General features: G+C 42.8%; 1 protein-coding gene across 5 annotated transcripts in view; it reads right to left on the bottom strand.

The window, feature by feature from the left end:
• The window catches only part of bsna (bassoon presynaptic cytomatrix protein a), a 124,932-nt gene extending 111,647 nt beyond the window's left edge, over positions 1-13,285 (bottom strand). For 4 of the 5 annotated variants that reach the window (XM_084916534.1, XM_084916528.1, XM_084916529.1 and 1 more), the window contains exon 1: positions 12,683-13,186. In XM_084916534.1, coding sequence (XP_084772660.1) covers positions 12,683-13,174 — 492 coding nt within the window. In that variant the 5' untranslated portion in view covers positions 13,175-13,186. Of the gene's footprint in view, positions 1-12,682 lie in introns of all 5 variants that reach the window. The other variant, XM_084916531.1, reaches the window with a different exon arrangement.
• Positions 13,286-13,834: the final 549 nt, after the last annotated feature.

Here is a 13,834-nt window from a genome sequence, read left to right as displayed (position 1 = left end):
ACCATCAAAGACCCAGAATAGATGCACGGGTCGATGAGGTTTAACCTCCTAACTGATTTTTGTTTCTGAAAAAAATGAGATCCATATATGAGGACATTTGTTTTAAATTTCGATAGAACAGTGGCAGTATATTGTCCTCGTAAGTGGATATCAGGCCCTTGTAGAGCAAAATTTAGTATTTTGGTCTATATAACCCAAAATGTGATGTCCACATATGTGGATGCCAGGTCCTAGGAGGTTAATGATGCTGTGTATTGAAGTTCTAGGATATTGCCCTATTAGCAAATTTTCAGTTGTTGTTTGTGTGTGTCTTCCCTCAGCTTACTATACCTAGCAAGATTTTCTGTGTTAGGCAAGTGACAAAGCTATCATGTAGTTAGGCAGACTGAAAAAGCTTTATAATTGTACTGATATTGACGTAAGTATGTTCATACCACTGACTAACAAAGGTATAGTTGGCAACTTGTTGTCATGTTAAAAAGTATAATATTTGTTGTCTTCTGAAAAAAAAGTTTATACTTTGCAGGTTTTGCCTCAAGTACTTTATTGGAACTAGCGTGCTATCCCACCTCAGAAGGTGTAATCAAAGAGCTACACTTTATAATAATAATAATGGATTGGATTTATATAGCACTTTTCAAGGCACCCAAAGTGCTTTACAATGCCACTATTCATTCACACACCGGTGGAGGCAAGCTACGGTTGTAGCCACAGCTGCCCTGGGGCAGACTGACAGAAGCGAGGCTGCCATATCACGCCATCGGCCCCTCTGGCCAACACCAGTAGGCGGTATGGTAAAGTGTCTTGCCCAAGGACACAACGACCAGGAGGATCAAACTGGCGACCTTCCGGTTACAGATGCGCTTCCCAACCCCCTGAGCCATGTAAAGTTAATAATAAAATATTTAGTATAACTAAGTTAAACTGTATGATGCAGTGTGATCATGGGAGGAAGAAGATAGACTAATTGCATGAGTAGTAATGTTCATGTTTTAAAGTAAAGCTATGGAAATATTACCCATGTTACCTAAGTAACCTATTTCCTTCCAAGGTTTCAAACGGCTCTTTAACAAGAGACTATATAACTTACATCAACCAATGGAATTCTTTCTTATTCCAGAGCAGGTTTCCGATCTTTGTTTACTTAAACTGCAATAGATCAAGAATTACAGACAAAGTTCTACGATATTTGGTCTATACAACCCAAAATATGATGTCCACATATTAAGACCATCTGCAGTGGTTGGTTTGTCTGTAAAGTGAGGGCTGAGCTGCTGAAGGAAGGCTGTCAATTTTTTGTGTTTGTTTTTATCCCTTTTCTTTTAAGACTTCTGTTTACTGCAACATTAAAAGCCAAATTTGACTGTTTTTTCAGTCTAATCTTCAGAACATCTGGAAAGGTAACAACCCGCAACACATTAGCAAATAATCTTTATGGATTCAGATGTGAACCAACACAGCAAGGCTTTTTAGCATATTTCCCCAAGTGTACTTTTTTCAAGGAATGACTAACTCACATAAATGAGCTGCAAATACATGTTGTGTGGGTGTTTCACTATCCCCCATCTATATTCATAAGAGCTGCAACACTCGGGGTTTATCCTTTTAATGTGCTAAACTGACAACTCCAGTACACACCGCACAGCACACACAAAACATCAAATGAGCAGGAGTTCATCTGGTTCATTCCTAGATGCTATTTATCCATTTTAAAACAAAAAATGCCACCTGTAATTTTGCTGCAGGCATATCGGAAACACAGATGGTGATGACTGTAATATATTGGTTGTGCTGGGAGTGCTGTTAATTTCCAGCTTGTTCTGAGTACTCCTCCTGCCACCAGAGGGCAGATATGTGTTGTAATTGTGGAGTGATTTCAAATTTTAAAAGCCATTATTTCTTGAGCTCCCATTTGTTTTTTCTGGCAGTTACGATACCGTACATGGTGACAGATGTCTGTCAAGAACAGATTTAGCAAGTGCAGTACAACAGCCATATTCGTCTTTCACGTGCCGCAGTCACAGCTATCTGCTAAGCAGAGAGCAGGTTGGCTAGGTACGTGGATTGATGAGGAAGGCAGAGAAATCTACAAGAGTCTGAACTGGGCGGACAGGAAGAAAGAGGACCCCAATAAGATACTGAATAGGTTTGCCAGCTACATAAAACCAAGGGAAACTAAGCTAATTGCTTGTCATTGCTTCAACAGGCAAGGCCAAGTGAAAGTTTTGACCGCTTTGAATAGGATTAGGGTTGCTTTTAAGGGACTGTGAGTAAACTGACTCAGATGACATGGTAGTCGACGCCAAAATTGTGGGACTTAGTGGAAAAAGAGACTACTTGATAGAGGTGAGGATCTGACACTTCCTATAGCCATAGAGATTCCCCAGGAGTATGAATTGTCTCAGAGACAAATGCCAGCGCAAAAGGAGTTGTACATCCTGTGTCAGACAGCCTGCAGCACTGAAACAGAAAATTGTGCAGAAACTACATGAGATGGAAAGAAGCCACATTGCTAAAGTTGAACAACCCATGAAATGGGTCAGCTCCATGGTAGCAGTCACCTGAGGAGGCAAAGTAAGGATTTGTTTTGATCCTAGTATTCTGAGTAAAGTCCTCAAAAGAGAGCATTACCCCATGCACGCTATTGAGGAGGTTGTATCTGTCGTGCCAGGTGCACAAATATTCTCAGTCCTGGATGCAAACTCTGGATTTCTGTAGCTAGAACTGGATGAAGAGTCTTCATTCCTCACAACCTTTAACACTCCTGTTGACAGGTACCGATGGCTCAGACTGCTGTTTTATTCGCAAGACTCAAGTGCCATACGTTGGACACTTACTCATTGCAGATGGTCTTAAGCCAGACCCAGCTAAAGTTGAGGCATTATTTGCATGGCTCCCCCCTCTGATAAAAAAGGTCTAAGGTGTTTTCTGGGGTTTGTCACATATTTTACCAAGGTTAAGGGAGTGAGGAAAATGCATCCCTGTGACATTTACTGAAAAGCAACATGGAGTTTGCTTGGCGGCCAAATCATCAGAAAGACTCTGACAAGTTGAGGAGATAATTTAACCATTTAAATAAGCTGTGTTGGATCAAGATAACACATCACACATCAAAACCTGCAGGACTCTGGCCCTTGAGGCCTGGAGTTCCCCACAACTGGTCTAGGTTTCTAACAGATGCAGAAACGAGCTATGCACAAATAGAAAAGGAAATGCTGTATATCGTCCACGTTTGCACCAAGTTTCATCATTACATCTTTGGTAAACAGGTCACAGTTTTCAATGACCAAAAACCAATTGAAGACATTTTCAATGAAGGAAAGTGAGCAGCAAGCATGCACAGAGAAAGAACTGCAAGTTTTGCCAAGCCATCGGGGATGGCCTGAGAACAGAAGAGATAGTCCTGTTGCCATTCAACCATACTGGAACGTGAGAAGCCAACCAATTTCAGGGTTTCCCCATCTGCTCAATCCCACTTTCACCTCTTCCCTACTCATTTTCCCTTTTAGATGTAAAGTCACCATCCACAATGTGGGAAACAGAAAATAGAGCTATATTTTATTTTCCTTTTCTTTGAGTTGTGATCTCTTATTTTTAGTTAAGAGAAAGCTCTCCAGAGACCAGTGCGGTGTGGTGGTCCAAAAGGATAGTTGGAGGTGAGCTTCCCTCCCTCCAGGACATGTACAGGAAGCGGTGCCTGAGGAAAGCGGGGAGGATCATCAAAGACTCCAGTCACCCCAGACTGTTCAGACTACTTCTGTCAGGCAGGAGGTACTGCAGTATCCGGTCCCGAACCAGCAGACTGAGGGACAGCTTTTTCCATCAGGCCATCAGACTGCTGAAAACTGACTACACTTCATAGACACTTCTAGTGTTGGGAAGGTTACTTTTAAAATGTATTCCACTACAGATTACAGAATACATGCCCCAAAATGTATTTTGTAACGTATTCCGTTACGTTACTCAATGAGAGTAACGTATTCTGAATACTTTGGATTACTTAATATATTATCATGCTTTTTACATCTACATGAATGTACTATTGCTGTGTGATTTATTACTATTACTGAAGGTTACTCGCCATACCAATACTAACTAGATTTTTAAATCTTAATATAAAATGAGTAACAGTAGGGTGGACATTAGGTAAGGCTGCACTTCTTGCAGCGATCTCGTATAGAAAACTATTCCGCGCATATATAAAACAGGTCTGCGGCTCTGAACCGTAGTAAAGGGACCTCTGGCTAATGCGTTGGGTTCTGTGTCGGGCTCGTAGCTGAAAACTAGCTTTACTTTGTTGTCTGGATCAACTTTGCTAGCGAGAGACAGAGAGAGGGGTTGAAAGGCTGCTCCAACGGAACTTATTGTTTCGAAGGAAAGCACGAACACGGTGTACAGTAGAGTCTTAATAGCTTACTTATAACTGGGCTCGTCAGGCACTCTTTTTAGCTGCAGTGGTTATTATTATATTCACATGCTTCCATCTCCCGTTTCTGCTCGGTGACAACTTGTACTTTTTGACTCTATTTTTCTCCCTCCCTCACGCTCACAGACACATAACGGGTATGGCAGTCCATTCTCCCTGCAGCACGGACTACACTGCCCATGAAGCTACATTCTTTAGGGTGATGCCCGTAACACTCTGCCTATTGCCTTTATGTTAAATAATTTTTTGAATAATACATTTTTTAAGTATTTCTTCACGACATTATGTGGGCCGCAAGTAGGGGTGACATGGGCCGCGAGATTGAAAAACACGCATTAGAGCCTCTTATTGCGTGTTTTGTTTGTGATTCCACCAGTGTGGAATTACCAAAAATAGAGAGGGCATAGCCTAACGTATGAAACAGGAAAAGACCCCTGTGTAATCTATTTATTTCAACAAAGTAAGTGTATTCTGATTACCACCCTTTTAAACGGTAACTGTAACGGAATACGGTTACTCATATTTTGTATTTTAAATACATAATGCCGGTACATGTATTCCGTTAATCCCAAACACTGGACACTTTACTGTCACTTTATTGAAACTATGATATTTTATGCACTCCATATTGCACATAAATGCCATTTTTGCACAGTATTCATCTGCTGACTTTCTGTATATGTATATACACATACACACGTATACATAATATATATATATATGTATATATGAAAACAGGGCGTTGTTGGAATGCTACTACGCAAGTAACCCTGGTGGAAGGGGTTACATGAATAGGATGAGGGACCTATGGATTCTTCGATACCCAACATCCACAATGACGCCGAAACAACTAGTAGCTCAGTGTTCCACCATTCGAAAGAAGGGACTGCTCTCACAGCTAGAGATTGACGAGGTACAACATAAATGCTACGGCAAGGGGGAGCCAGGACGCCAGGTCAGGGGGGAGATATCATCACCCCCACCCGAGATTGGGTACAAAGCCCCAAGTGCGATAGGAGAAGGATCGTTGAGTGCAAGAGGAACTGACCTGAAAGATAGGATCATGGCCAAGCTTGAAACCTGGAACCCCCGTAGCCGGTTACCAAGATTACGTGAAGTACCCTCAGAAGGTCTGCTCGATGATGTTAATGCAGCACTACGGATGATACCTACAGCCATGATTACCGACACTAACAAGCTGATCTACAATACGGCAGCAGTGATCAGTGAGATGCTTGGCTACAAGTTGAACAGCCACAAGGAGCAGTACCCTCCATGGAGAAGGAGGCTAGAGGGCAAGATCAAAGTAGCACGGAGGGAGGTTAGCCAACTAACGGAGTTGCAGAAAGGTGCGACAAAGAACGTGCATAAAAAATACAGCAAGCTGTCCATACCTGAGGCCTTGGAAACTGCCAAGCAAAGACTCACAGCCTTGGCCAGCTGCTTGAGGAGGTACACCAGAGAGATAGAAGGCAGGAGAATAAACCAGCTGTTCTCCAGAGAACCAGCAAAGGTGTATTCTCAGTGGCAAGGGAACAATAAGAGAACAGCACCACCAAGGCTGGAGACGGAGCAATACTGGAAGAGCATATGGGAGAAGGACGCAACTCATAACGGCAATGCTCAGTGGCTAGTGGATCTGAGGGCAGACCATAGCAACCTCCCTGAACAGGGTCCAGTAACCATCATAACCATCACGGTGGCAGACATCCAAGCAAGGGTCTCTAGTATGAAGAGTTGGACAGCACCAGGCCTCGACATGGTTCACGCCTACTGGCTGAAGAAGCTGACTGCACTCCACGAGCGTCTGGCAGCACAAATGAACCAGCTGCTAGTTGACGAGAGACACCCGGAATGGCTAACCGAAGGTCGGACGGTCCTGATCCCCAAGTACCCCAAGAAGGGACCGGTCCAATCCAACTACCGACCAATAACCTGCCTCAGTACTACATGGAAGCTCCTGTCAGGCATCATATCGGCTAAGATGAACAGGCACATGGGTCAATACATGAGCAGGGCACAGAAAGGGATTGGCAAGAATACCAGAGGCGCAAAACACCAGCTACTGGTAGACAGAACTGGAACAGGCTGACCAGCCTGTGCACTGCCTGGATTGATTACAAGAAGGCCTATGACTCAGTGCCCCACAGCTGGATACTGGAATGCCTAGAATTGTACAAGATCAACAGGACCCTAAGAGCCTTCATCAGGAACTCAATGGGGATGTGGCGTACAACACTAGAGGCCAACTCCAAGCCCATAGCACAAGTCACCATCAAGTGCGGGATCTACCAAGGAGATGCTCTGTCCCCACTACTGTTCTGCATAGGCCTTAACCCCCTCAGTGAGATAATTGACAAGACTGGCTACGGATACCGACTACGGAATGGAGCAGTTGTCAGCCACCTCCTGTACATGAATGACATCAAGCTGTATGCCAAGAGTGAACGAGACATCGATTCACTGATCCACACTACCAGGATATACAGCAATGACATCGGGATGTCATTCGGGCTGGAGAAGTGTAGTCAGATGATAACAAAGAGAGGGAAGGCAGTCAAAACTGAGGGGATCGAGCTACCAGAAGGCAACATTGCAGACATAGAGGACAGTTACAAGTACCTGGGGATCCTGCAGGCGAATGGGAACCATGAAGAGGCAGCTAGGAAAGCTGCAACCACCAAGTACCTGCAGAGGGTCAGGCAAGTCCTGAGGAGTCAGCTGAACGGTAAGAACAAGATCCGGGCTATCAACACCTACGCCCTGCCCATGATCAGGTACCCAGCTGGTATAATAAGTTGGCCAAAGGAGGAGATAGAAGCCACTGACATAAAGACAAGAAAGCATGGAGGGTTTCACCCCAAGTCCAGCACCCTGAGGCTGTACGCTAAGCGGAAGGAAGGGGGCCGGGGACTGGTGAGTGTCAGCACCACAGTCCAAGATGAGACAACAAACATCCTAGAATACATTGGGAAGATGGCCCCAACTGACCGAGTGCTCAGTGAATACCTCAGGCAGCAGAAACCCAAGAAAGAGGAGGGAGACGAGGAACCATCATGGAAGGACAGGCCCCTGCACGGTATGTACCACTGGCAGATAGAGGAGGTGGCTGATATCCAGAAATCCTACCAGTGGCTGGTCAAAGCTGGACTGAAAGACAGCACAGAGGCACTAATCATGGCTGGGGTCTATCACACCAGGCAAGACCCCAGGTGCAGGCTGTGTAAAGATTCCGCTGAGACAATCCAGCACATAACAGCAGGGTGCAAGATGCTAGCAGCACAGGGAGAACCAATATATATTTCTTATATTTTGTACACCACTATTGCTTGTGAAGCTTGCACGCAAGAACTTCCCTCACATGTGCTGTACCAGTGTACCAGTGATGCGATGTGACAATAAAAGTGATTTGATTTGATGAGTATTCTTAGTTTTGTATTTTCTTTTTTGTTTATTTTTAAGGGTTTGTGGTTAAAGTCTTATAGTTTTGATTGTCTGTTTTCTGTGTATTCTTTGTCTGTTTCTCCAGTCATGTCTCTGTTTATTCTCCCTTTGTGTTTGTCAAGTCTATATGTCTCAGCCTTAATGGTAGCATCCTGTTTTATTTTGATAGTTTCTTGTCCCGCTTGTATTCAGTTTTACTTCCCCTGTCTGACTAAGTTCACTTGTGCCTTCTTTTGCCCAGCTGTTTTGCATCTTCCTAGTTACCTCATGTGCATATTAAAGTCCTCAGATTCCCTCTGGTCTTAATCGTGTCATTGTTGTACTCCTCGATGTTGTGTACTCACCTTGTGTTTTCGTTAAGCTTGCTGGTGCTAGCTAATAAAGCTGCACTTTGAGCTTACTTTAGTCTTAGGGTTCCTGCATTTTGGGTATGCTCTCCACCTACCACATAGCACGCCTTGACAATATTTTCTGTTTCTGAAGCGTGCAGAGGACTTAAGCCGTGAATCGCTGTTGAGAAACCCCATAAATCTGTGAATCTTGGCCTATCCTTTTGTTACCACTATTAGTACAAGGTCACGGATACAAGCAGTGGAAATGAGTTTTCTCTGAAAGGTGGATGGGCTGTTCCTTAGCGATAGGGTGATGAGTTTATTCATTTGGGAGGGGTTCAGCGTAGAGCCGCTACTCTTCCACATCGAAAGGATACGGCTAACACTGTCATCTCCTGGGTAAAGTCTTCAGACCAGGCATGTGTTAGCAGCCAGAGGCCACAACATAGACCCGGGTATGCTGGAGCGATTACATCTGTCAGCTGTCCTGGGAAACACGACATTTCCCCGGATAAGCTGGGGGAAGTGGCAAGAGGAAAGTTTGGGTTTCCCTGCTGCCACCACGACCTGACTGACAGATAAGCGGAAGAAAATAGCTCGATGTTTTATTGATTTGTTGTGTTAGATTTTACCTTGTTCAAGTGGTTGTCATGAATTTTCAACAATCTGCATCATTAGTAATGCACAGCAAGTCGCGATTTATTCATCTTCCAGATGTTCTCATATTTTAGAAATACATGAACATATATTACATTTATATTTTTCTTCTTTGCTGTCTGGATCATAACATGTAATGTTGATAATGCACAATGCAAGGTGACGCACAGTTAATCAACAGGATTCGTTATCGAAGAATGTCATCAATGGCTTAAAACGCCTTTCTTATCAGTTTTTGACATTTTCCATTAAATGGTTTTGACATTTAACTAAATATTTTAGTGTTTCTTAGTTTTAGACTAGTCAATTAGTCTACTTTTTCCCCCTCATTTAGTTGAGTAAGAATTTAGTCGCTTTCCTAGTGTGCAGATGGGTAGGTAATTATTACACTAATGCAAAAGTGCTATACCATTTGCAAAAGAAATACAGCCCGCTGACATGACAATATAATCTACAGTTTGTATATTCAGTGCATGATTCCAAATGACTCATCATTGTGCACAAATGCCAATTAATGGCATGAAAGCCAAGTTTCATAAATGCCACCTTCTTGAATTAGATACATCGATCATAATCTCTCTCTCATCCTGCTCTTTGGCTGGATAATTGATGTCTCTCTCCTGGTTTGGTGTTCTCAGTGTGAGATCAGATATGCAACTTGGAGTTCTCTATAAGACGACTCACTCAGTTAAAGTACTTTTCTGCATTTTTTTGAATAAAACAATTTGGTTAAGCCTCAACATACAGGTGTAAAGAATTAAAACTTTGAGCGAGAAAATGTCTTATGCCTTTTTGTGCCATTTATTTTTCCTGTCTTCTCCTTTTCCTATTAAAATATAATTAATCATAAAATATAAAAAACACACCTTTATCAATTGTATTCTAGCTGTCATGTGGTATTTTCTGTTCGTAAATACCCATATTAAAAAATAGCTGATTCCTAATATAGCTAAAATAATCTCTTTCCTTGCCTGGCTGCATCTGTTTAATGTTAAATTATGCAAATCAAATCAGAACATAGCACAGCAGATATGGAGCATAGCCCTGCTTGTCGGATTACTAGGGTACATGGTACACTGATTAGAAGTGATATTAGTGGATAATGTTTAGATTAGGTATTAATCTATATCTGCAGACATAACATGGCTGGATCCCTTCACACACAGAAGTAAAGGAAGAGGTTTTTTTGTATGGGTCTAGATATCTCAGTGGAAGCAGAAAACCTTCAGTGTGTATTTTTTTTCCTAAAAGGGTGGGAAAGAAATGTGTGGATTTCAATATAATAAACCCTAAAAAATATTTAAGGAGTGTCAGACAGTCGTCAGTGTTCGCTTTGTGCATTATTGGATGTTATGGAGCATATTTGTTTAATTATCGCATTTAAATTTTTTATTTTTTATGCTTATGCTTACTAATCTCATGCTGTCGTTAGTAAATAAGTCATATTAATATTGTAATTTGCTTTGCATTAATAAGGTTTGCAGGACAGAACTGTGGGACCATTGACTTGCAGGGACATTGAAAACAGTGAGAATGTTAACAGGAGAAGAGAGCTGATCCATAATTCATACAAACCCAAACAACAGCAGGACCAGAGAATTAATCGGTACAAGATGGAGGGTTTGTGACTCAAATGCAGCAAACAGATGCAACATGTTTTCCCCCCATCTCTACCATTCTACAGATATGTGAATGAAAGATAATAAAGGGCTTCTTCACCTAAGTATATTGAGTTTTATGCTGTTGAGTTATATTTTCTCTACAGGAAATCTCTGTTGGTTCCTTCAACTGATTAACATCACAATTTATTGCACAGGCTTAATGCACGAAGTATGTACGTGTGTGTGTGTGTGTGTGTGTGTGTGTGTGTGTGTGTGTGTGTGTGTGTGTGTGTGCGCGCGCGCATGTGTGTGTGTGCGCGCATGTGTGTGTGTGTGTGCGTTTTCCATAAAGGGCTGTTTGAGGTTAAAGTTAGGGTGAGTGCCAACATCAGTGAGTGTCCACAGACAGTATGCGTGTGTCTGTCTATGTAGTGTTGTTGTATGTGTGAAGCTATGTGAGTGTATACGTGTGTATTTTGTGTTTTTTAATATATAACAAGTCTGTGGCTTATCAATCTCTGCCTTCCCCCACTTCATTAGCACAATCCACTGTTATCAACATGTACTACTCACTCTCTCTTTCCTTCACATACACACACTGGTAGAGGATCTGCAAATCTGATCTAAGTTTTGTACAAAAAATGATCACATACGAGCCTGACAGAAGTTGCTATCCTACAAATAGAGTAGGAGAGCTCAAAAAACACACAACAGCGGTAAAACCTTGACAGGCTATGCTGATAATTACTTAACATTAACACTGTATCGTTCACAGGAAGCTGACACCCTGCATAAAAGCTCTAAAATCATCTTTGTTCTGACTATGTATTATGCAACCACCAGCTCCAGGCTAACACATTTTAAAGGATGTGTTTTGTGACGTAAAAGTATGACGACACAGCAAGTGTTAGTGATAGTGAACATGATTCCACATTTACTAAGCTGTATTAGTTTCCTTTTTTTTTAAACAGAAAGAAGACTTTTACTTGCCAGCACAATCTGTGAGTGTTCTAACCCTGAATATAATTAGCCATTTACTATGCTAATTTGTTAGCATGGAGCAATGGGGGTGAATGATGTACTAGGTACATACTTCTGGTTCCAGTGTGCCAAAGCAAATGAAAAATGAGTCACAACAACACAAACACAGTTGTTTGTTTAATTCAGCGGAGTGTTTGTTGTGGTGTCTGTGAATGAGAAGCGCCTGTATCTGACAACAGTGGGAATCAATGAGTGTCGGCATGGCTAATATATCAGAGAGAGCCTTATGCTTTTGAATCTAGTGAGGTTGTGCTCTCTGTCTAAAGTCTTTCTGCTCAGAGATGTTGATATTTGATATTAGTCATCAGATGCTGACAAGAGGCTGATAGTTTGACCCCATCACCAAAGGCGAGCATCAACCTCTCAATCAAAACGAGACTCTTAACCTTTTTCCTCCTCCTCATCCCTACATACACCTCTGAACATCGGACTAATCCATCCTTTCAACTTGTCTTTTGACTGCAAAATACAAGAATCCTTGGCCTTCTGTCTTCACATCACACCTAAGTTGAGTCTCATTTGTGACCCATGTGTCATGTCTTAGCACACTAATGGAGATTCTGGCACCAAGGAAGTGCTGTCACTTGATGAATCTACATATGCACAGTTCTTCATGCAGCTTTTGTACTGCTTGCTCAAACTGCTCACTGTTTTTATATAAATGACATGTATTTCTGAGAAAATATAACTTTATTCTTTCACACTTCCGGGCCCAACACTGCCCTCACCTTAAGCCATTTCTTCCATTTCTTTGATCACTGCATTTACTCCCTTCTTTCGGTCAGTCACATCAGTTCAATCTGATCCAATTCAAATGTCTTTTATTGGTCAAAAAAGAAGTGCCTCTTCAAGCAAAAACTTCTCTCACTCCCTCTCCATATCTGTACTTCTTTTCATTCACTGACTCAACAGGCCAGAAAAAACATCTGAAACCATCTGTCTGTTCGATCCATTCTTCAACATTCAGAGTTTAACTGCGTGGTCCCCTTTTTTTATGTTATTTCTAAACATTTAAAACTGAAGGATTGCCTTCTGTCCACCAATAGTATTAATTTGATAATTACCTAAACACTTAGTAATGAGCCTGATCATATTATTTATTCTATTGATGCATATATAGTGATATCTTAAAGCAAACAAATGGTCATGCAAGCACCTCTTGACTGTTAAATCTGACCTACCTCAGTGAGGTGGGGGTTGGGGTTGAATCCACACTGGTTGCAGACAGTGGCCTTGCACTGGGTGCAGGTGTTGTAGTTGGGTACAGCCGGTGGGTTAGACAGCTCTGTGGTGGTGCACACTGGGCACAGCTTGCTGCTCGGCATGGGTGCTATCTGTGGCACTGAGTATGGTGAGGTGGGTGTCACACCACGGTCAGGAGACAAAGAAGGAGACCGACCTGTCCTGGAGCCGCCGGAACCACTGAAGTCAACTTGGAGGTTTCGGCGAGAGGCATGTTGACCGGGACTTTGACCTCCATGACCCCCCATGCTAGACCCAGCTGGACCGTGACCCATCCCTTGACCAGACCCTGGACCCTGCCCCATTCCAGAGGCCTGGCTGGACTGCATATGTCTAGGAGAGGTAGGAGCTTCGTGAGTGGCCAGGCGGTAAGGCTCACCAGCTCTTGACCCTATTCCTCCACTGCCCATTCCTCCTCCCATTCCCCCCATTCCTCCTCCTATTCCCCCAATTCCTCCTCCCATTCCCCCCATCCCTCCTCCACCTAATCCTCCCATCCCTCCCATCCCTCCTCCCATTCCCCCCATCCCGCCTCCACCTATTCCTCCCATAACTCCTCCCATTCCCCCCATCCCGCCTCCTCCCATTCCTCCCATCCCACCTCCTCCCATTCCACCCATCCCACCTCCTCCCATTCCACCCATCCCTCCTCCTCCCATTCCTCCTCCTCCATGGCCTCCTTGTTGCATGCCAGGCTTGGGACTACCCATTGAACCCATTGGACCCCTAGAAGAGACAAAGCAAAGGAAAAAAAAGTCAAAATCAGACGTTTCTGTTAAAATCTCTAAAACAGAAATTCATTCAACCTTCCCAAAAAGTGACAGCACACTGGCACTGCAGGTTAACTGATATTTAAGGAATTTGGATCAGGATATTGTTTCTTACACTCACCATAACCAAAATTATAGTAAGGCACAAGTGTCATAAACAAATGAACAGTGGGCTTCTCTGGAAGGCAGTGTTCCAGCAGTAAACATTGTTGCAAATGTTTTCATAAGTAGCTTACATTGTCTACATTAATCTAGGTTCTTATGCAGAATTACATTTATTTGTGGGTAACAGTCGAGATTACATTAAAATATGCCCAGTTA

This window comes from Perissodus microlepis, chromosome 20 (assembly GCF_051167445.1).
Source record: "Perissodus microlepis isolate ML-2025 ecotype Zambia chromosome 20, ASM5116744v1, whole genome shotgun sequence".
Lineage (NCBI taxonomy): Eukaryota > Metazoa > Chordata > Actinopteri > Cichliformes > Cichlidae > Perissodus > Perissodus microlepis.
This window is presented reverse-complemented; position numbering and strand designations above follow the sequence as displayed.